The 24643-nt window shown below is 40.8% G+C and overlaps 1 protein-coding gene across 5 annotated transcripts in view; it reads right to left on the reverse strand.

Moving 5' to 3' along the window:
• Positions 1-24643, reverse strand: part of NEK5 (NIMA related kinase 5) — a 55965-nt gene that overhangs the window by 16177 nt on the left and 15145 nt on the right. For 4 of the 5 annotated variants that reach the window (XM_035003471.1, XM_035003470.1, XM_035003469.1 and 1 more), the window contains 16 exons: positions 23399-23496; positions 21407-21490; positions 21248-21318; positions 19902-19988; positions 17785-17839; positions 15726-15926; positions 15565-15646; positions 14877-15010; positions 13779-13963; positions 12824-12890; positions 11686-11802; positions 10634-10720; positions 9007-9099; positions 6427-6507; positions 6131-6199; positions 4115-4241 (listed from right to left, as the gene is read on the reverse strand). In XM_035003471.1, the coding sequence (XP_034859362.1) occupies positions 4115-4241; positions 6131-6199; positions 6427-6507; positions 9007-9099; positions 10634-10720; positions 11686-11802; positions 12824-12890; positions 13779-13963; positions 14877-15010; positions 15565-15646; positions 15726-15926; positions 17785-17839; positions 19902-19988; positions 21248-21318; positions 21407-21490; positions 23399-23496 (1638 nt within the window). The remainder of the gene's footprint in view (positions 1-4114; positions 4242-6130; positions 6200-6426; positions 6508-9006; positions 9100-10633; positions 10721-11685; positions 11803-12823; positions 12891-13778; positions 13964-14876; positions 15011-15564; positions 15647-15725; positions 15927-17784; positions 17840-19901; positions 19989-21247; positions 21319-21406; positions 21491-23398; positions 23497-24643) is intronic. The other variant, XM_035003473.1, reaches the window with a different exon arrangement.

The following is a 24643-nucleotide window of genomic DNA, read 5'->3' on the forward strand; positions in this document are numbered from 1 at the left end:
TTTCACTGCTAAAGTGGAATCTATTACTAATTTACCCATGATTGTGTTCCATGTATTTTGAATAGCTAGTTCTTCCCTATACAAAAAAAAAAAAAAACCCCACAAACTCACCTATATTTTCTTTTATTTCTTTTTTTTTTTTTTAGTTTTTATTTAAAATCCAATTAGTTAACATACAGTGTAATATTAGTTTCAGGTGTGCAATATAGTGATTCAGCAGTTACACACCCAGTGCTCATCACAAGTGCCCTCCTTAATCCCCATCACCTATTTCACCCATCCCCCACCCGCCTCCCCTCTGGTGACCATCAGTTTGTTCTCTATAGTTTCTTGGTTTGCCTCTCTCTCTCTCTTCTTGTCTAATTGCTCATTTGTTTTGTTTCTTAAGTTCCACATATGAGTGAAATCATATATTTGTCTTTCTCTGACTATTTTACGTAGCATTAATACTCTCTAGCTCCACCCATGTCATTGCAAATGGCAAGATTTCATTCTTTTTGATGGCTGATATTCCATTGTATATATAAATATACCACATCATTATCCATTCATCAGTCTATGGACACTTGGCTATTGTAGATAATGCTGTTATAAACATTGGGGTGCACGTCTCTCTTTGAATTAGTATTTTTGTATTCTTTGGGTAAATACCTAGTAGTACGATTGCTGGATCATAGGGTAGCTCTATTTTCAACTTCTTGAGGACCCTCCATACTGTTTTCCAGAGTGGCTGCACCAGTTTGTATTCCCAACAACAGTGCAAGAGGGTTTCCCTTTCTCCACATCTTTGCCAACACAAAGATTTTCATTGTTGTTGGTTTTAGCTATTCTGACAGGTGTGAGATGATATATCTCATTGTAGTTTTGATTTGCATTTCCTGATGATCAGTGATGATGAGCATCTTTTCATGTGTCTGTTAGCCATCTGTCTGTCTGCTTTGGAAAAATGTCTATTCATGTCTTCTGCTCATTTTTTTTTTGTTATTTTTTAAATTTTATTTTATTATGTTATGTTAGTCACCATACATCATTAGTTTTTGATGTGGTGATCCACGATTCATTGTTTTCGTATAACACCCAGTGCTCCATGGAGTACATACCTTGGGATTTCATCTTCTGCTCATTTTTTAATTGGCTTTTTCATTTTTGGGGTGTTGAGCTTTATAAGTTCTTTATATATTTTGGAAACGAACTCTTTATCAGATATGTCATTTGCAAATATCTTCTCCATTCCATAGGTTGCCTTTTGGTTTTGATTGTTCTTTTACTTCATTTTCTAACATATAACTTCATTTTTTATGTATAAACTCTTCGGTTTTTTAAAAATTTGTTTTGTTGTATCATTAAATAAGGTCTGATTTTACAGTTTTTCCCAAACTGTTAACCAGTTGGCCAGCAGCATTTATTTGATTGAGCCTTTCTGTCCCCCTGACTTGTGATGTAACTTTCAGCATACACTGAATTATTATCCATCCTAGGGTTTGTTTCTAAACTCTTTCTTCTTTTCACTGCTTTATCTGTTCTGGTGCTAGTATCATATTGTTTTATAATTTGCAGAATAACAGAATATATTTTGATACTTGAAAGTGGATGTGCCCCTTCACTGCTCTTCTTTTCTAAATTTGTCTGCTTAAGAGTATCTAAGATGCTCCAATCTGGCAAGATGTCTCCATCTTTTTGTGGCTTTGATGATTTTGATTGAAACTGGCAAAATTCCATATATTTATTTGGAAAGAATATTTCTAATATGTAACAATGTTATTTCTCCCCATTTATTCGAGTGACCTTTAAATACTTCAGCAAGGTTTTATAGTATTCTTCACATGCTCTGCATAATCCTTATGAAGTTTATTCCTAAATTATATATGTACACACACACACACACACATACAGTTGCTGCTGTTACTAGAGATGAGATCTGAAAACCAAATGACAAAAATACTTGTAATACATATTACAGGTAAAGCTTTAACCTAAAGAGTCTTATAAAGGAAAAAATAAATGCCATTTTCAGTGGATAAAGGGATGAAGGATAAGAGCACATAATTCACAAGAGACATATGGATGGTCAAAACCTATGGAAAAACTTTTCTAACCTGAATTATAGTTATAGGAATGCAGACAAGTTAAAAGACAATTTTCAGTATGAAAATGAAGGGCTCCTTGTGGTCAAATCCGTAGGCTGTTATTCAACCCACCTCACTTGGCCTCTCTCTTCTGGTTGATGCTGCCAACCCTGCACCCTCCTTCTAGAACTTTCTCTCCTCCTTTGGCTTTGCTCTCTCCGGATTTCCCCAAACCTTGTCTAAACATTGCTAAGGTCTGTCCTAAGCTTCGTTTCCTTCTCACACTAGTCCCTCTGCCTAGGTATTTTTGACCATCGCTAAGGTGATTGTGATAATAACTTGTGTATGCTAAGGAAACCCTGATTTGCCCCAGAGCTTCCTTCTCACACAGCTAGCATCTTCTAAGCATCTCCAGCTGAGGCTCATGAAGACCTGAACGCCAATATGGCCCAAATCTAGAGCATTATACTATGTCCGCTCACCTCCCTCTGCATGATGGGTGTGCCCGTTTGGTTGGTGACAGCTTCATCCATCTGAATTAGGACCCTCCTAAAACTAAGAGGGTTTTTGATCTCCTTCTTGTCCTCAACCCCCGCACTCAGTGGTTCGCACTTAGTGTCTATTCTCACCTCTCTGCTCTGGCCTGTGCCCCTGTCGTCTCCCACCTGGGCCGCTATCCTCCTGCCCGCAGTCCCACCGCCCCACGCCCTCCTGATGCCGCAGCCAGCATGATCTTTCTCCGTCACAGACAGGAGTTAATTCCCTTCGACTGAAGGTCATCACGCAGGATAAAGCCCCAGCTCCTGAGCATGCCAAGCTCTGTAGGAGTGGGTACCTTCCTGACTCTAGCCAGCCGGCGCTCGGACGATGATTAGTATGTGGGCTCAGAAAACATGTTTTGTGCCTCCTCTCTTCGGTTCACAACACCACGGTGATGTTGAGGGCGGACCCCGTTTTCATTCATCTTTGAGATGCCTACCAGCTGGCACAGTCTGTGCACATGGGAGGTTCTCCCTAATATGCCTGCTGAACCAAATAAAGGTGTTTCCAGATGGAAATGAGGTGAGATGTATTATTCCAGGAAGAAGAAACTGAGCCAAGCCAGGGTGTGCAAATGCTCACGCAGCTATAAGGGGGGGGGGGGGTGCTCCAGGAGGCTGTCTGGATCCCATCATCAGTGGTAGGAAAGAGGGGTGCTGGGGCAGGAAAGGTGGGTCACAACAAGATCAGGCCCCACAGTGTTAAATAGAATACTATGTGGAATGGGCAATGGGGAATCCTGCAGGCATTACCCAAAAATATAACAAATCTCCAGCAACCACTTAGAGAATGAAGGGGGAGATACTAGAGAAAAGAAGAACACATAGGAGAATAAGGCAGTACAGCGAGAGGCAAAAAAAAGGGGGGGGGCAAGTTAGAAATAGCATTGGTTAAGCACCTACCATGGGCCAGGTATTTATATATCAGATTTCACTTTAGTCCCCCCGGTAAGCCTGTGTGGCGAGTACTAGCATCCCCGTTCCTAGAGGAAGCCGAGATTCAGAGCACTGTAGTCGCTTGTGAAAGGTCACCTAATCAGAAGGCAGCAGCGCCAGCTGGGATCCAGACTCCCGTCTGCCTCCAAAGTCCCAGCACTCACTGCCTCACCCCACTGCTCCGAGATGACCGGGCCCGAAACCAGTGGCAGAGGGATCGGGGAGGAAAACTCCAGAGACATCTCAGGGGAGAGCCTTCCAGGCTGCTCACTGGGAAGGAAGAGCTCTGAAATTCAACTGGACAAATGGTGAGTCTGCGAGCCTAGTGGGACAAGTCCGTGGAACCTTCCAGCAGATAACGAGAAAAGTGGCTGGCGTGGGGGTGCTGGCTGGGGGCGGCTGCCCCAGGAGACGGCACGGGGCAAGAGCACACGGCCGGGTCTCAGACGGCAGAGCCGGGGCTCTGCCCAGCTCTGGGACAACGGCGTTGCCAGCCAGTGAGGCCGGGGACTGTGATGGACTGCTGATAAAACACCCCTTCTAGCTCTGGCTTTCAAGGGGCACGACACGTACCTGCTTCTGGGCAACAGAGTTCTTCAAATGCTTTGTCTGTATAATCTTCATACTCCGTCACACACTTATATTCCTTAAGCTTCATGCCATGCTCAAAGGTCAGAGTTTTATTTTGCACGTCCATTGCCTAAGGCAATGCCATGGTGTTTCATGACGAGCCATGTTTTAAGGAAAAAAAATATGTCAAAAAAATTTTTTGTGTTTCCAGTAATAACATTTCCCAAGGCATATGGTAAGTATTCAGTATACGTATATTAAACAAATAAATTATAGCATTTTAAAATTGGAACTCTGTTGGAACAAGATAGAAACAGGAGTGTGTTTCTTTCTTCTCCTTGTCAACAGTGACAAGCACTGATCATATGGCAACTTGATTTTTTTTTTTTAAGATTTTATTTATTTATTCATGAGAGACAGAGACAGGCAGAGGCAGAGGGAGAAGCAGGGTCCCTGCAGAGCAGGGAGCCTGATGCAGGACTCGATCCCAGGACGCTGGGATCATGACCTGAGCCGAAGGCAGACGCTTAACCGACTGAGCCACCCAGGCATCCTGGCAACTTGATTTTATCCAGACTTGCTGCCTTCGATATTATTCTCCTGAGGTTCCAATCTACAGAACTCTCAAGGTTATCTCGTCCACGCCCTGCTTTAGGTGCACAATGTTCCCAAAACGGTCCCTAAAACTACTCCTAACATCCCATAATCAATACTAAAATGATCACTCTGTTTCAAGCACATCAAAACATCGAGTAACGAAGGGTGAACACCGTGGCAGATAAAACTTTTTCACTCCATCCCTTTATACTACCAGGCCACCCTCAGCACCTGACTTGACAGGAGCACTGTGGATGTACCACTCCAACCCAGAAACGGGCCCCCTCTGATCCTCCTAGGTCTGGGACACTAAGATACCTAATGCTTAAAGAGGTGAGAGTTAACAGTCACCACTCTAAGAAGTCTCTATGTGACAAAATGGTAGGAAAAATCTCAAAGGAAAGGAGAGCACAGAGGATTTTTAGGGCTGTGAAACTATTCTGTGTGGTACCATAATGATGGATATGGATTGTTACGTCAAAACCCATAGAATGTACACCACCAAGAGTGAACCCTAATGTAAACTGTGGATTTGGTTGATTATGATGTGTCTATGTGAGTGTATCAGTTGTAACAAATGTTCCACCCCAGTGCGGGGGAGGCTGTGCACATGAGGGGACCAGGAATAGATGGGAAATCTCTGTACCTTCTGCTCATTTTTGCCATGAACTCAAAACTGCTCTAAAACATAAAGTCTATTCAAAACAAAAAATCTGAAAGAAATGATAACATTAAACATTTTTCAGCTAATGAAGATGAAAGAAAGAAATTGAGTATCAGATGTGATACAGAACTTATATGTCCACACACATAACTTTTGGTCATTTAAAAGGCAAAGTTAGAGAAGGTGAAATGGAAACACAAATCAGTTGATTTTGATATTTGTTAGCAGGTCTGATAAAAAGTGGGATTAAAAAAGATGTTGAATACAAGTAATAAAATGAGGTTTGAGTTTACTGTATTTGTGCATTTATCACTGTGTCAATGAGAGCCTGAGTGCATAATTGAGATTCACCCAAAGACCTGCACAAAGTTACCGATAACTAATTAAGACCTAAAATAAATGTGCATGGTTTCAGGGTATCTGCTCAATTTTTTAGGTAAGTATATTAGTTGCTGACTATAATTAAGTATCCTATTTTAATTTGGCAATGACAAGAAAGTTAATATTATGAGGAAAATAATTCCTTTATAAGAGAAAAATAAATTAAATTGGAATAATCCATCTAAGGGAATAATCTCAATGAAAAAAGAATGGGAGGATAAAAAGCATTTTGGAAGACTCGTTTGAACACCAGAGATCCTTCTAGGAAGATTTAAGAAAATTCTTCCTATGACCTATGGAAAAATTTCATTAAATATGCTATTAAGACACTCATTTTTCTTTTAACTGTTAATGGAAATAAATATTTAATGGCATACCTCTTCCTCTTGGAGGGTGTTTTCATCAGAAATACATTGGTTTAAACTAATTTCAAACTTCACCCCTCTCTAGAAGAAAGGAAGGAAAATAATGTTAGTTTAGCAATCCAATAAAAATGTTAAAATCACAACTCCTATTTGACATTACAGATACTTAAAACCATTCGTCAAACATTGCAAAATTAGGCAAGTCCCTAAAATAGTAGGGGGGGATATCCTGTAGGCAACCCAGATTGCAAGGTGGGGACCCCCAGCGAGCTGTTTAATATGACACCGCAAGACAAAATGTTTATTACCTTAGCTTTACAGTTTTGTTCTAGAATTTTACTTTCCTTTATGTTCTGAACTCTAATTTGTTTCAAGTCTCTTTCAATGTCCTGCAAGTTTAGAGAAAAATTAATATCTAGCATTTAATATTGATCAAACAATTATAGTTTCACAATCCCTGAATTCGCAGCATGGTCTGTTTATATTATTTGACTTCTGGATTGAATCCCATGATTAATTTGAGAATAAAAACATGCCTTTGTAAAGGAAAGTTAATAATAATTCACTAAAAACTCACTACAAACTTGGACACAGCACCCATTAACTTGAAATATTAATACACTGAACAGTGGCCTTGCAGTGGGGAAAATTCCATAATATGACAGTGCTTGTCACTCTGGTCCAGTACAATCTAATCTAATTCAAGAATGTTTTGAAGATTTTACTTGTTTATTTGAGGGAGAGAGAGAGAGTGAACTCGAAGCAGAGAGGGGCAGAGGGAAGAGCAGACCCCCCACTGAGCAGGGACCCTACGATCATGACCTGAGTCGAAGGCAGATGCTTAACCAACTGAGCCACCCAGGAGTCTCCCCGTTCTGCTTTTTTTTTTAAGATTTTATTTATGTAAGAATGCAATTTTGGCTACAGGATCCCTCCCTTAGGAGGCTTATGATGGTAATCAGGAAAACAAGAAAACTGCACTGCTCATGATAGTAAAAAGGAAGGAGAGGGCTCAAAAAATTGACAGGCAATTTCAGAGAAGAGATGGCTGAAAGTTGATGGCAAAAGGGCCAAAGGAGCTGTAAGTTCTGAGCTTTTTCAGGGTCCGGTCCTGGGCCCTCGGCCCCTCTCTTCCTCAGTGGATATAAGCACCACCTTTATGCAAGGACTCTGAAGTGTGTATCTCCAGGTTTGCTCTTTCCTCCCCTCTGAGCTACAGGCTCACATACTCCGCGGCTTACTTAGTATCATCTTTACTTTGACATTCGTTCCACAAATTCATGCTGAGCACCCACCATGGGCCAGACACTGTCCTGCACAATGGGTTAATGCAGTGAATGTGACCAAAGGTCCCTGCTGACACGGAACTTACATTTTACTGGAATAAAATAGGTAATCCATGAGGTAAATTAACAACCTAACTTCAGAAAGTACTAAGTGCTGAAAGGAAATGAAGTAGGGTAACAGCAGAGAAGATGAGCAGGGGATGAGAGTAACGCAGGAACAGCCTATCTCGGCATTTGGCATAAACCCTGGAAAGATGTTGCACCGTGCGTGTATGAAGGTCTGGGGAAAGCATGATCTGTGCTGGGGGAGCAGTGAAGTCAGCACTGTGAAGGAGGTATGGAAGCCCTCAGGTTTTCTCAAACTCAACTGATGTCCGAAGTGGTACTCTTGATTGCCCCCCACCACAGGCTTGCTCCCCACTCTCCCCAGGCTTTAGTAAATGGTACCACCCCTTTCTAGCCAGAAGCACATGAGTCTCCACGGTGTGTGTGTGTGCACGTGTGTGTTTTAATGCTTTCTTCTCTCCACCATTTTACACGAGGTCGCTATCATCTCTCCCTTAGAATTAATTGCTGCCCCGTCTGTAGGTACTTCACATACAGGATGTGTTGGTTTGACTCACTATTACCTGTTTGCCCTGCACCCCTGGGAAGGGTGTTTTTCTGCCTTGCAATATCATGAACTCTGAAACAGGACTGTGGCTTTTGTATCTTACTTTCTTTGTGAAGTTGGCTGTCTGATTGGATTGTGTAGTCTCGTCGTCTCAATTGTAGAAGTGTCCTATTTCTCTATTTTCCTTAAAATACAACCATCTTAGACTCCTGAGCCCCATCTCCCCTACTCAGTCCACTTTAGAGCTCCCCGGCATCACGTCATGGAAGGTCCCAGGGTCTTTCACAAGGCAAAACACTTTCGGTCTTCACCCAGCATGGGTCCCCCTCACATGCCCTTAACCAAGCCCTCATGGCACCTTGAAGATAAAGGTGAAAGACCTCCCAGAAGGGAAAAAAAAAACTCCTTGAGAGCCATTTGATAATTCATCTCTGCCCAGTTCCCTCCTCCCACCAAAAACTCAAGGTTGACGTAGAAAGACGTTAACCGGGCGCCTGGGTGGCTCAGTCGTTAAGCGTCTGCCTTCGGCTCAGGTCATGATCCCAGGGTCCTGAGATCGAGTCCCACATCGGGCTCCCTGCTCTGCGGGAAGCCTGCTTCTCCCTCTCCCACTCCCCTGGCTTGTGTTCCTGCTCTCGCTATGTCTCTCTCTGTCAAAAAAATAAATAAAATCTTTAAAAAAAAAAAAAAAAAGACGTTAACCATCAGATTTCTGACCCATGTGTCTGAGACCCTGACTTGAACACCATCCAGAACGCTGAACTCTCAAACAGGCACGAGAGCAGGTCTCAAACTGGGCTGCACCCTGAACCACCCAGCCAGCTGCTGCAAACGGGATGCCTGGGCCCCACCCCAGGCCATTTGGGGTAGAGCCCAGGCCTCTGAGTTTTTAAGAACTTTCGCCCACGGTCCCCCGCACGGTGAGGGCTGAGAACGTCCAGGCTAGAGCCAGCTTGCTGAGAAACCCATTATCATCACATAATCATCACCTGCACAGGCGCTTCTTCCTTGGGGGCCTCTTGGTGGACGGGCAGGTCGCTTTTCTTCACTAAATAGGTTTTATGACTTATTTTTGAGTCCTCCTAAAAGTACAAATTATACACAGTCAATCGGATTGGTTCTGAGTGGGTTCTGAAGTCCACAGTGTGGACCGTGGCCAGTTCTGAGTGGGATTTCTAGTGAGGAAACACTCTCCTCCCGCTGCCAAGGCGCCATCAGTGGAAATGGCTGGAACAGTGCCTTCCTTCCAGCTCCTTTCCCCTGTGGCTGCCCTCGGCATGCCCCACGTGCAGCTTTCATGGTCTCTCTAGAAAAGTCTGCTATCCATCCTTCCTGGACTCCAGTTTCCCATCACAGACATGCCTTAAAAAACAAGGCTCCTCACCATTAACCAATCCCCTGCTCTAGAGAGAACTGTCTCCCACCTTCCCCGCTCCAGGGCCTCCAGTCCTGTGTGGACCTCTGCGTGGTTCCTGAAGAATGCCTTCCCCCTCAGCTCTCCCTCTGCTAACTCTGCTCCTCTTCTCAGACCAGATTAGACCATGAAAACGCTCACCTGGCTCATCCTTACTCCTGTGCCCTTACAGAGCTTAACTATGTTCAGTCTTACTCAATCATTGCTCATACATGTGTGTCGTATCTTTCCAACTCTCTGTGAGTATAAGTGCATATGTTAGAAAGAGTAGAGGTTTCAGAATCAGATGTTTAGTCCCACCTCGTAATATCAAAGTGACTTTGGATGAATTATTTACCTTTCCTATCATGGGGAGTAAGATGAGATAAAGTATGTGAGCACTCTAGTTCGGAGCCCGAGTACGTACAGCTGAATTGTACGCTATGCTCCCTTCACCCATATTAATTCATCTATGTGCCCTGAGGGGTGGGGAAGAGGGAGAAAGAAATCAAGTCCAGCGGTGTGGGTAATTCCACACCATGCCTGTGAGCTGGGGGCCAGCCGTGTCCTCGGCAGGCCTCAGAACCACAGGCCTCTTATAGGAGGAGCATTCCAGGGCATGAGGGTGGTGCTATGGTTAGACATTTGTGTGTTTTTCATGCAACATGGTCTCCAGACCCAGGCCAGCTGTCTCAGCTGGAGCTCTACTGAAAAAGCAGTGATCTGAGAGATGGAAGATGAGTTTCCAATGTGGTGCCTTTAAGGGATTTTCAAGAATCAACTTTTCAAGCCAACTGCACTCAAATGTGGCCTTATCCAGACTTTTCGAACCTTACCCCTGCATATGAGGCTACTCCAATCTAGCTGAATTCAATAAATGCTCATCCTTTTCCCTCCCTTATGGGCATGGACTTACTTTCTGCATCTAATCTAGTTCTGGTGTAAAGTAGCCGCTCTGTCAATAAGTATTGACTGATTCACAAGGAAGACAATGAATATTTTTAATAATAGCCATTCCTACGGAGAGTCTCAGATGTCCTCACCAGCATGGGTAGTCTCAAGTAAACAATAATAAAAGCTTCAGTTAAACGTTGGCTTTCCTATTAAAAGTTTGCATGATAACATTTTATCTTTTCTATGAGGAGATCCTTACTTTTGAAACCTGCTCAACTTAGATCTAAATCAGTAGAACCATGTTTCCTTTAGGAGAAAAATGTGTTCACCTCCAGTTCACTCCCCATCTTCTTCTTAATTTCCTTCATGTCGTTGTGGTACTGTTGGCGAATTTCCTCTAACTGCTTCCAATATTCCTGGAAGACAATCCCAATTTAAAAATGTTAAATGCTGGTGAACAATTGAACAGAGTAATCTCTACACAGCCTATGAATTTAAAGAATGTGTGATCAACAGTAAGAATTAGAAAACCCAGTGTTCCTAGAGATGATAATCTGCCTTACGTTTCAGCTGGGCTACTTCCCTCCCTATGAATGAGAGGGGGGCTTTGGGCGATCTCACTTTTATATATAACCCAGAATGTGTCAGTGACATACAATTACTTTATATACCCCACTTTTATGGGTTTAATTTTGTTCCCCCCCTAAAAAAGATATGTTGGAATCCTAACCCTCAGTACCTCAGAACGTGACCTTGTTTGGAGATAGTGTCATTGCAAATGTAGCTAGTTGAGCTAAGATGTGGTCCTACTGGAGTAGAATGGGGCCCTAATCCAACACCACGGGTGTAAGAAGCCAGCCATGTGAAGGCAGAGACACGCAGAGAGAAGGCCACGTGATGACAAAGAGTGGAGTCATGCAGCCGCGAGCTAAGGAATGTCAAAGATTGGCAAGAGGCAAATGAGTCCCCTCTGGGTTTCAGAGGGAACATGGCCGTGCTGACACCTTCATTTTGGACTTCTGGCCCCCAGAACTTGGAGACAATACATTTCTGGTGTTTTAAACCACCCAGTCTGTTATACTTTGTTAAGGCAGCCCAAGGACACGAATACAAATTTCAGAAATGGTAATGGTGGACAATTACATTATCAATCTGAGGTCAAAAGCCTTATGAACTTCACTCTCCTGCATTCTCTGAGGAGGTGAAATCCAAATCTCTGATCCCCTGAAACTCCCAGCAGGGAGCTTCACATGAGTGTGTCCAAGGCTTGTGCAAGAGGCCTCTCCCTAAGGCGTACTGCAGATGCTGAAAGTAATATCCTATGCAGCACAAAGACAAGGTGCAGGGACACTGGTAGATCCGGAATCAGACTGTTTCTAACCTGGTCCTTCATTTCGTTTCTCCTGATCTGCAGCTCCTGGAATCGAGACTCTTCTCTGTTGCTTCTTGGCTTTTGTCTCCAGTTGTGATTTGGCTCAGCAGAAGATGGACGAAGACCCTATCAATTGAATGAAATGATTTATAAAGCATACTTGCATTTTAGAAATGTCTTCTCATTTGACCTTGGATCTTTTTCTTTAAACAAGAATTATATCGTGAATCAAATTCACTGCTGGGGGCGGGCAGTAGAATTTTCTTAGTTTCAGTATGATACATTTAAAAAGCAAAGAAAATTAATAAAACCATTTGTGTTGTTTATCATAAGCAATCAATATTTTACGCTACCATGGGAGACACCTCGATCCATTTTCTGAACAGTTCAACTATAATTGTGAAATTGAAGTTCTATCAAAATTGAGCCACCCTGGGGCATCAGGTTAAGTAGGAGAATAGAACTAGAGCTTTTGAGCAGCCCAAAATAAGAGTGACAGAAATAGGATGCACATCCAGCCTCCTTTAGCCCCAGAACTCTGACACTATACTTAAAGGTTAGTTTTCATTTCAAATAAAATACAATAGTCACCTTTAGAAAAGTGTATTGAATGCTCGGGGAACCTGGATGGCTCAGTCGGTTAAGCGGCTGCCTTCGGCTCAGGTCATGATCCCAGAGTCCCGGAATCGAGCCCCACATCGGGCTCCTTGCTCAGTGGGGAGTCTGCTTCTCCCTCTGCCCTTTGCCCTACTTGAGCTCTCTCGCTTTTGCTCTCTCAAATAAATAAATAAAATCTTTTAAAAAATGTATAGAAGTCTAATAAGTTAGAATCAAAGAACTATAGCACTGAAGGGGACCTTGAAGCTCATCCACTCTCAAACTGTCATTTACAAAAAGGAAACTGAGGCTCAGAGAGGTCATATGACCTGAGTAAGGTCACATAGCAAGTGACAGAGCCAGGGAAGAAACCAGACTTCCCAGACCGTGATTCAGGCACATTTCCATTATTCTTCTTAAGCTATTAAAAACTGGAGAAGGTGAAGGGTAGTCCTCATCCTCTATGTGGAATGCACTTTGACTTAAGGACCCATGAATATCTGTGAGCAGGAAATTCCTGATTGCCCTTAGTAATTGGAATTTTACTTACCAACTGCTTTTCCACTTTCAACTTATATTGTTGAGCTTCAAATTTCCTCTGAAGGTATTCAGCAGGCCTTAGAAAATAAAAATGTTCAGCTTGAGTAGGAATTTTCACTAGTCTTAGGCACAATTTTAAGGAGTGGATTTTATTTATTTATTAGATTTCTTAATGAGATTCACAGTTTACCTGTGGCTTGAAAGTTCTGAATTCAAGAAGTAGTTTGAAGTTATAGAATGCATACTTGGGAATCAGGAAGAAAGGAAGCAAAGAGAACTGTACCAATTGGTGATACAGGAGAGGATCAAACAGAAAAATATTCCGATGCAGTGATATTTCTTCAGGATAGGATCAGTCCATCCATGGTCTACATACAATGTGTTGGAGGGAAAAAGAAAAACCCTTTCCAGAATCTTGTCATGCTTTGGACAGGTATCTGATCAATAGCCTCGACACCCCCGTTGCTTGTCCATTTCCTGCACGATGCTCTGAGCTCCTTGAGAACAAGATGGTGTCGCATTCCTTTACCTCTATTCCTCACACTGGCACACAAATGAAAGATCCCAAGAAAATAAATGCTAAATGAAAGGTATTTCCTTTTCAATATGTCTCAAATGATAATTTGATTACAATTCAATTATTATGGATTAATATTAATAACTTCTTTGGAAAATGATACATATATAACTATTTTCATCCTCCTGGATGGTGGAATTTACTAGAAGGAAGGAAAAATTCAGGAGTATGAATTTCTGCTCATGGTTCAATGGATAAGAAGATAAGCTACATTAGATTTGAGATGAAACAGGGTCAATGGAACTGTGAATTAAGTATTCAAGATGGAAAGTTTGGAAGTTCTTCTTGGATTATTTGTTTTAGGAGAATTGGAAGGGCTTCAGAATAAATGTTGATATATCAAGATTATTTTCAGAGGACCAAAGTTTAAGTTAGACTCTAACATTACCATTGACCTGGTGATGGACTGTGGCTTTCTTTCTGATTATAATTCTTCTCAACTCCAGAATCTTTTTGAGGAACACAGTGGTAACTTGGTACGTGCACTCTCTTCCTCAACACATCAAGTTGGGCATAATAATAGTCATAATGTCCACGCATTGCAGCAAGTTTGGGCCTTTCTACCATTTTTATCTGAAGGATCAAAAAGAAGAGGAATGATTTTAAAGACACATAATTAAAATCCATAAAAACTGACAGTTTGATAGTGACCACAGCTAAAACAAGGCACTGTAAGTATATTTTTGCTGTTTTTGCTCTAGACTCATTTTTTAGAGTAAAATAATCTTAGGATCCCCAAATCCTAGAACTGGAAAGTATTTTAGAAGTCTAAGTCCTACTGTAGCACAGTAGTTTATAATTTCACTAAGGTGTGAAGAGGAATCCTGCATACTTAATGGTTGGTCTACCAAAAATGCTTAGCTAGGGACTTTGCCTACCCAACCCAAGCTCTGAAACTAAACTCACTATTATTATTTTCTATTTTTATAAACTTCTTTACATCTTGCTGTACTTTTAAAAATCTTGCCTTCTTTAAAAAATACAATTCTTCAATTAAAAGGCAATAGCCATTTTATCATTTATATACCAGAAGCATTCCACTAGCATGGACTAAGAGGTTCAACACTCTGCTGACGTGGATTCAGACAACTAAGCCTAAAAATCCCTAGGAAAAAACCATTGACTATATAATAAAAATTTCTCAATTATATATACCATGTTAGAATTAAGGGAATGAAATGCACCATGTTTTCTGCTGCCATACAACTCACTTATTCTATATGGAAAAACCTTATTTAAAGAAATCGAAAGGTTTTGAGTTGTAAAAGGAAAACTAAAACTAGTACATAGAATACTTATAAGGAAATACAACTGGAAATTGTTCAATGAAGTACCACTTTAATGCTCATTACGGAATGATTTTGCTCATAAGCACAAAGCTAGTATTTTCCAAAGTAACACGCTTGTACCCTAGGAACATGTGCAAGTAGGTCTGTAGGACATGCCACCTGCTAACAAATCAGAGGAAGAGTTTAGTATGACTTACAGATACAGGCTTCTGAGCTCCAGCTGGTGGGATCCATTCATTTCTATACAATATCTCCTTCCTTTTAATTGGCTCTGATGGCCTTGATCTTGGTAGGCACTTTCCCTGGAATCTCGCTTTCTGTATCGTAGAATCTTATTTAACCAAAATAAAACAACTTCAGTTTCTTTAAAATGTCCACATCTTAACATGGATGCTTGTGAGAGTGCGAACATAAGGGACCTTTCACGACACAGGAAGTTCGCTTTATCCCGAGATATTTAGACCCAGTAAGAGAAGTCCCCGTGGAAAACTAGTCTGCGTTGTCTTTTAATGGAGAAAACCATTTTATCCAGGGTTCCTTCACATATTTCTAGTATATATAACACTACCTTTAAAAAATTAGGGATTAACGCTAACATTTACAGAGAAAGGATGCATAGGATAATGGCCCAAGTAATTACATGTAGTGATCATCGCGTGGGTTATAGACCACACCACTCACACCACACTGTTGGGTGAAATGTGTGAGCAGGTTTTTTTTTTTGAGAGAAAGCAGAAAGGGAGGGGCAGAGGGAGAGGGAGAGAGAGAATCTTAAGTAGACTCCCTGCTGAGTGCAGAGCCCCATGCAGGGCTTCATCTCAGGACACACGTATATGAGACACACATAAGAAATGTTTTTTGATCACGTGGTCAAATCGTTCTTACCTTGCACCCCCTTCCCTGCAGGCTGAGAAGCCAACGGTCTTGCTTTATGTGTGAGGCTGTGACTGAAGTCCTCCCGAATGACCTAAGATGGAACACATGTGTCAAGGACTTGCTAACCAAAATCTCTGTCAAAATCCACATGGAATCACCTCAAAGCTCACCTCGGGAGTCAAGTATTTGGCAATAAGATTCTCTAAAAAGGGCCTTTTCAAAATGGAATTAATAGACGGCCGATCTCGGGGAGATACTTCAAAGAGCTGAGATATCAAGGCCTGCAGGTCACGGGAGAACCTTGGTGATATCGGGGCAAAATGCGCTTGACAAATCCTCAGAACCAGCTGGTGTATGTTGTTACCCTCAAACTGAAAGGACAAGGAATGATGATACTAAATCAGAGAAAACATTGAATAGTAGCTTGTAAAGAAGTATCAAGAAACAAAACAGGTGCTCACCACAAGGGCCGCCACACTTGGGGCCGGGGCCCTCTGCCTGTCACCCTCAGATTTTTGCACCCCAGGACTGGGGGGGGCTGGTAATGACCACCCTTCCCTGGGCCAGCTGAGGGACCCTTGTGGAAGCAGCCCTTTTGCTTTTGCTCAAGCTGGACTTTTTAAATAAAAAAAGTGGAATTTGAATCTCAAAACAAAACAAAGCAAAACCAAAAAACAATGTTTTAAAGCTTCAGTTAGAAGTATTATGGTCCACCTTAAATGGTTTTCATCAACTAATATTTCATGAGTAGATATTATAGGCAGTTACACAATGTGATGCCATGTTATATAAAACAAGGTTTTTTTAGTTTTAGTTTTTTCTTATCAAAATAATACTTATTCATTATAAAAAACTGGAAGATAGAGGAAGCTACAAACAGGGCAAATACATATAATTTTGTCAGCCAGGGGTATATTTCCTTCTAGTCTTTTTAAAAATAATGTTTACTGGGGTGCCTGGCTGGCTCAGTGGGTAGAGCATGCAACGCTTGATCTTGGGGTTGTGAGTTCAAGCCCCACATTGGACATAGAGCTTACATTAAAAAAAAAAAAAAAGTAGGGACGCCTGGGTGGCTCAGTCATTAAGCGTCTGCCTTCGGCTCAGGTCATGATCCCAGGGTCCTGGGATCGAGCCCCACGTTGGGCTCCCTGCTCAGGGGAGAGCCTGCTTCTCCCTCTCCCACTCCCCCTGCTTGTGTTCCCTCTCTCGCTGTGTCTCTCTGTCAAATAAATAAATAAAATCTTTAAAAAAAATAAAAAATAAAAAAAGTAAAATAATGTTTACTTTACAGAGTTGAGGTCATAATAATATGGAACTTTGCACCTTGCTTTCTAAATTAACATAGCATAAACATTCCTCAAAAATTCTTCATAAACCAGAAAATCTTCCATTGTATGAGGCCATGGGTTTACACATAAGCATAACGCTCAGCGGCACTGTGTGGCAGTGAAGATCAGGTTTGGTCAGGCACTTACTAGCTGTCTGACCTTTGACAATAATAATAATTAATAATAATAATAATAATAATAATAATAATAATAATAACAGCTGTGTAGAAAAGAGTTCTTAAACTCTTTAAGAGTGCTCTTCTTAGAAAAGCCTGTTTATCATATTGGCCCTTGGCTGGCATCTGGGAACTCACATTTCTGGAGAGTTCCCACCACTCCCTAAATGTTCAGAGTGGCTCTCTTTACCTACATTGGTGGCGCAAACAATATGGTTTATGCTGAACACCTGCTTTCTTCCTAGGAGTCTGGAAGCTTGGTACCTGCCAGGCATAGGATGCCCACATGACCAGTCCCACATCCAAACCCTGAGCACTGGGTCTCTAAGGAGCTTCCCTGGTTGATAACATTTCACACGTGCTGTCACTACTTGTTGCTGGAGAAATTAGCATGATTCCTGCATGGACAAGTCTTAGAAGCTTGTGCCTGGTTTCCTACGGACATCACCCCACGCACCTTTTCCTTTGCTGATTATATATTCACGCACAATTTATTTTTAATGAAAATATGCTACATATACTATTCTGTAACTTGGGTTTTTTACTTTACAAGTTGCACATCTTTCCTTGTCGATATATATGGATCAATCGTTCATCTTAATAGCTTGTCCATGTAATTTTTAACAACCTAATAACTCCAAACATTAACCTTTTTCCTCTCAAAAGTTAATTTCACTTTTATAGTTTCAATAATTCAAGATTAATCTGATGATTAACATACTTACAGGATGCTTGAGTGTGCAAAGCTCATACAAGACACAGCCAAGAGACCAAATATCCCTAGGAAAGATAAGAGTTCACATGCCAAGAAATATCCATAATTCTCAATTAAAGCCTTTATCCTTACAGTGCCTTATATTTGTGTATCTTGACAATTTTATATTTTATATTTTTATTTATATTTTTTACAAATGCTTTCAGATACATTTTCAATTCTTAGTCCTACTAAGGTGAGAGGTCAAATCGAAACAGTGCATAGTTTGTCAGAATCAGAGCAGAGCAAAGGTATGCCAACTTTGCTACAATCTGAGGGCTCAGTATTTACCTCAGCTTCATGTGCTCAGAGGAAATATGTGTCTATATGGAATTCTGAGCAATCTGGAGGAAGCTGGCAGGACTCAAACACAGACTGGTTTTGATTCAAAGGGTAAAATTTGGTTGATTAGGAAGGTATATTCTACTCAAGGCTACTGACAGAACCAAAGTTCTACTAAGTGATGACATAGTATCTGGCCCTCAATAAACTTAAAAATTGTGCTTGCAATAGATGACTAGAGACTTGCTCTTTAGTACTTAGCATTTATATGTGATTAGTTTAGTATGGAGTTACCTTACAGAAAAAGCATCATTAAATCTAAACACCAAAGAAAATACAGTGAGAAGTGAAACACAGTCAAAACAAGGATTTGGTAAATCGAGGAAAATGGTTCCACTGTTTAGCAACACTTCCTCTGAGTGTGCCCAGGAGGAGCAGAGGGAGACATCCTGAAGGCTTGAGGAAATGAAGAGTGATTACAGAATAGGTAGGAAACAACTTCCAACTGCTTTCTAGTGTTTTTCTAAGAGTTCCTAGGCTCACGGACCACTTCCCACGACCACACAGAATTTTATCTTCACCAGGTCTTCCCTGGGCCCACATCCTCCCCTGTTCCAGAGTGCCCCCTATAGCCAGCCAATGTGGTCCCGCAGAGAGTGCAACCACCCCGGGCTGGGTGGAACCTTTTCTGAGTCTTCTAGGGCCCTGCCCTGCGTGTGGTGGGGGCTACGTTGAACCAGGGACCTGTTTCCTGCTCTACAGCAGCTACCCAGCTGATTATTGCTAAGATCTTCCAATTATCGAAAGCACCAAATCAGCGTATTTAAATGTTGACTCCAATTTTTTACAAAGCAGTACAAAACAATGCTGCTGACCCAGGGTGCTTCTCTGGACAGTCTCACCTTCTACCCAGGCTCCACTAGCTGCATTCCTGCTCAACTGGAGGCCAAATCCCTACTTGGTATTACAGGCTATTCAAAAAAAAAAAAAAAAAAAAAACAACAACAAACCTGTTTTTCTATTATGCAGAGAAGTATCTATTATTCTTTCTAGAAATCTCTACCATCTGGGCTCTGCCCTCCACTTATCTCTTGCAAAGTCAAACAGCCAAATATCCCTTGAGTATTTTCCAAAACAAAGGGAAAATTAACTCCCTGAAGGAACTCAGTCTTCCTGCTAAACCAACTAGTTCCTCTGGCAGCCGACTTTGAAAAGTGAATTTTTTTTCTGCTTCTCCTTACCTGGAAGTAAAAACTACCTCATGTTCACCTTTTACTCTTGTGCATATTAGTATTATTCTGCCAGGGTAGGCTCCGGTATCCCACACACAAAACTAGTTGGGTTTTAAAGCTGGAAATACCTTAACAACTGCCTTGCCAACACTCTCTTTGTTACAGCTAGGGAAACTGAGGCCCACAGTGGTCAACCAGCAGGGTCGAGATGGCGGCAGGGCCAAGACTAGGGCTCCTCGCTCCTAACCCAGCACCCCCGCTGCCTTCTCTCTGACCCAGCCACAACACTTCCCTGTGTGAGGCTAAACGGTGTTCGGAAGGTATGACAATCAAACAGATGCACGTCACAGAGACTGAAATTTCCAGTGCTAGTCTTTTTATCACTTGTATCTTCAAATGAAATGTCTTTCTTCTAAATACGTTCTAAAGCTTCAGGGGACACTGAAGTGGTTGGAGACAGTCGCTGCGATCCCCTTTTCACACGTGAAGAAAATACGAAATTATGAAAGTACCATGAGAAAGAGAGAATCCACTCGCTTTACTGAGACTTTCACACCAGTTGTCAGCAACTCACGTTTTATTGTTGTAGGGTTTATTCTGACAGATCTCTGGGGACAGGTAGTATGGTGTTCCAACACAAGTTCTAGCAAGTTCCATGGAACTAGGAAGTTATGTTAGATAATAAAATAATATGGTTTGTTACTGGAGTAAGAAAAGGCTTAAGACACGGACATGCAAGAAGAAAGTATAAAAATGGATAACACAAAATTTGATGAATGTACATCTTAAAATAAAGCCAACACATTACATATTAATAACAGAGTAATAAAATAAGTTGATTTTTAAACTTATAATTCACCAGCCCAAAATCTACACGTAAAAAATATTTATGGCTAAAGGCGTCACAAAGAAATACAATTGTTACATTACAAAACTCTTAGATGTGGAAAGAGTTCCCCCTTTCCAATTACCAAAGTAATGCAGTCCCATGACTTAAAATTTGGAAAATATGGAAGTGAACAAAGAAGAAAAAAATTACCCAGAATCTTACTAGCCCGAAACAGCTATTATTAAAATTTGGATATATTTCCTTCTTGTCTTTTTTTCATGCATATTTTTCATATAGGTGTGATCACAGAGTATTTAAAATTCAGAATTCCAGGGGCGCCTGGGTGGCTCAGTTGGTTAAGCGACTGCCTTCGGCTCAGGTCATGATCCTGGAGTCCCGGGATCGAGTCCCACATCGGGCTCCCTGCTCGGCGGGGAGTCTACTTCTCCCTCTGACCCTCCCCCCCTCATGCTCTCTCTCTCATTCTCTCTCTCTCTCTCAAATAAATAAAATCTTTAAAAAAAATAAAATAAAATTCAGAATTCCATTTTTGTCTTAATATAACAAAGTTTGTTCTCACATTATCAAGAAGTCTTCAAAATCATCAATGTGAGTGGCTACATAATACTCAGGTACATGCTTGTGCCAAGCTTTATAAAATTTACCCATGTCCCAATTATTAGGCATTTAAATTATTCCATATATCAAACTATTCCTTTAGAATAGAACATTAAAAAAATCTCTTGACGTTTACTTCCACCAAACTGTCTTCCAAAACAGTTGCATCAATATATCCCCCAGAGCATGTGTGAATTTGCCTGTTTCACTCAATTCTCACTAGCTTTATGCATATTCAGTCACATCTCATTTGATAACCTTATATCACACTATACAACATTTCTATTATACCAAGATTTATCTTGGAAATTTTAATCTTAGGCAAAATATCATCTGAATGAATGATGCATTTATAGAAATAGTTCTCTAAAACTATCTGGAAACCAAACTTTTAATATCTTAATTCATGATACCTAAAAATACATATTTTGGCTGTTATGAATCAAAGAAAAATGATTTTTAAAAGTACTTACTTGTTCAGAACTCTTGCTATACCAAAGTCCCCAAGCTTTGCAACCATTCCGTTCTTGCTAAGAAAAATGTTCTATAAATGGAGAAAATGCTATGTTGTTGGAGATATTTCAAGAAAACAAAAGATCAGTTCTGTCTTGATCTTCTCTCTGAGCTGTTACCTGCGCTTTTATGTCTCTGTGTAAGATCTTCCTGTCATGAATATATTTTAGTCCTAGAGAAATCTGTACAAACCAACTCAGAATCTGTGGAGGGAACATAAAACAAAGCCAGTCAGTAGTCTGGTGGTCATTGAAATGTCTTCATGAAAAGATGCGAAAAGAGAGAAATAACATATTTATGTGTATGTATTTATATGAATGAAATTACTAGACATACCATCTTATCACATGATTCTCTTTTTATAGAAAAAAAAATGAAGGTGCAAAAAGGAAATCTAAATGTGCTGGTATCAAAGGGAACTACGCACACAGAGAGAAAGGTAAGTAGAAGCAGGGGAGAGAGGGAGGCAGTTCATGATTTTTTTTTTTCTTAACACGAGTTTGCTAACTGCATCAGGATAGCAGATAAGCAGCATTTCCTGATAACCCTGGTGCCATTGGTGTTTCCTTTTCCATGGAAGGAGGGTGCCAAGGCAGAGAGGGAAAGAGGAAGAAGCAGAGAATCTGTGCAGTTATTAAAATTTTCAATGAAATACCAATATATGTGTATATGATATAAAAACAGATATTATACTTTTAAACTTTTTGAAACTTAATTTCATTTCTTAGTCATGATTTTATTTTATCGAAGCTGGCCACGAGCCTCTTCTTAAAAAATGTGTTCTATGCCTATAAAGACTTCCTTAAACTATTTCAAAATGTCATTGGTTCTTTGTCTGCCGGATGCCACAGTAAAAGGAAAAGAAAAGCAAAAATAGCCATACTCCAGATGCTAAGATTCAGTTGTAATTTTAGTTCTTTTCCAACAAAGGGAAATGTAATTCAAAATTTTGTGGATAAAAGTGTTTTTATTAAATGTGGCAAAATAATCCCTAGAGGGGAAGAAAGGAGGGTTTCTACAAATACTGAATTAAATATATAATGTAAAGGAGCAGAGGAAGGATGGTTGATTAAATTTACAAAGTTTAAAGATACCGATTCTTGAATCATATGTACATTCAAACTATTCCATTTTAGCTCCAGGAGGAAATGATAGAGGCATGTGGTCCTTAAACAGTAAAATAGGACACAGAAACAAATGGCTGAAAGAAAGATGGCGGGCCATTCCCATGCACTGCTCCAGGCAGTGGCCTGCCCCACCTGTCACACAGGCCCCATTTGGATTCCCTTCCACACACACATTCCTGCTGTCTCCTTCATGAGCACAGCTCCCAAGAGGGTTCCAAAGGAAGCTCAGAGGATGGAAGAAAAATGTGTTTGTGCAAAGAGAGAATGGGAATCGAGGCTATTACTCTTGGCCTTTCTCTCTTCTCTCTTCATAATCAATGAAACCAAATAGCCGTTGTCACGAAGAGCTTCCATGCTCCCTAGCAAAGTGGGATAGCTATTTTAAAACAGCGTACTAAGTGGTAAAAGGAAGAAGAGTGAAGCTATAAATGTGTCACACTTAAAATGGCTGAGGAGCATCCATATTCACATTTTTGTAGCCATGAAGATTGATCTCAAGGGCATCCTACAGGAGATTGTCCAAAAATACAACACTATCGTTTCTCAAAGTTCACTCTCAAAAAGAGATTCAATTTCAGCTCAATTGCAAACATGTTCTGGACTAAATCTATCAAGAATATTTATCCACTGTTTTATGGTTTGAATTTCTTTACCAGAAACCATGCTGTATATAAACATGGCCTACTACTTATGGCATTATAAATTTAATTCCCCCTAATATAAATTAAAAGGCAAATTGGAGGGGTTTTTTTGTTTTGTTTTGTTTTTTTAAGATTTTATTTATTTACTTGACAGAAAGAGAGAGAGAGAGCGCGAGAGAGGGAACACAAGCAGGGGGAGTGGGAGAGGGAGAAGCAGGCTTCCTGCCGAGCAGGGAGCCTGATGCAGGGCTTGATCCCAGGACCCTGGGATCATGACCTGAGCCGAAGGCAGATGCTTAACGACTGAGCCACCCAGGCGCCCCCAAATTGGAGGTGTTTTTACCTGATCTTCGCTAAATAACACTCCCCGTTGTCTATGGATCCTTCTCATGAGATCTCCTCCGTCACAGTACTCCATCACAATAAACAACCTGTTGTTCTCTATAAGAAAAGGCATCATTACCTTTCATGTTCTCAAAGGTGGAGAATATACAGAAAAATGCAGTATACAACAGTTAAAAAGGTTGGCTGCAGAATCATGATGGACTGGATTCTCAGCCCACTTCGCCACTTAACATTCTTAGCTCTGTGACTCTGGGCAAGTTATTTAAATTTCTCTGTGCCTCATTATCTCATCTGTAAGGTGGAGATAACAATATAGAAACTCCTCTAAGGACTGTTGCAAAGATTAAATGGGCTAATCCACGTCAGATGCTCAGAACAATGTCTGCATATAATGAGAGTTCTGTAAATGTTAACAATGATTATTAACACATTCCTGCCAGAGATGAGAAATCTGCTGTAAAATAGCAGCCATGAATCTTAACCAAAACCTCAGGAAGAATTAACGGACCTTTGACCTTGGGTGTAAACTTTTATTTATATGGCACTTACTTACTCAACTATGTTGCGGAGCACAATAGACACTCTTCTAAACTAACCTCGGACTGACCTACTTTCTAGAGTCATTACCATTACTGCTGCCCACTCAGGGTTACCCTGGTAACTACTAGACTCTCTAGCATGCTCAGGTACCTCTGTTCCCACAAATTCTCACCAAGATCACTGTGTTCATCCCCAAATCTGTTTAAGCCAATTATACTTGTTACTGTCATTATTGCATGAACTGATGAAAAATGAATGGAAAAGAGAGAGAGATGATTATTTCTACAAAACCTATGTTGACTACTGTGGAGAACTCAGTAAAAGGGAGTAGTTTTAAAAAAATAATAATAATAAAAGGGGGGTCTTTGACCTAAATGTTGGATAAAGAAGTCGAAAATAACTGAGAAAGCTTTAAAAAGACTGTGCACCCAGACTATCTGTAAATTCTGACTCCACTCTAAAGAAAAGAAATTGGAAACCAGAAATGAGGGGAGTAGTCTACATAGGAAGGAATATTCAGAACTCTATTCAACACGCTCATCATCAAAGATGAGTCTTTGGTCTTATATCAAAAGTTTGGCAAATGACTGTGCATTTATAGACAAAAAAATATGTGTGTATGATTTCCTGCTTAACCAGCTCTTTCCCAGAACCAGCCAACCACCAGCTGGGCTCCTGCTAGGAAGGGCTCCTACTCAGTTGT

Source organism: Mirounga leonina, unplaced genomic scaffold, assembly GCF_011800145.1.
Source record: "Mirounga leonina isolate KUSES-001 unplaced genomic scaffold, KU_Mleo_1.0 Mir_127, whole genome shotgun sequence".
NCBI classification, from domain to species: domain Eukaryota; kingdom Metazoa; phylum Chordata; class Mammalia; order Carnivora; family Phocidae; genus Mirounga; species Mirounga leonina.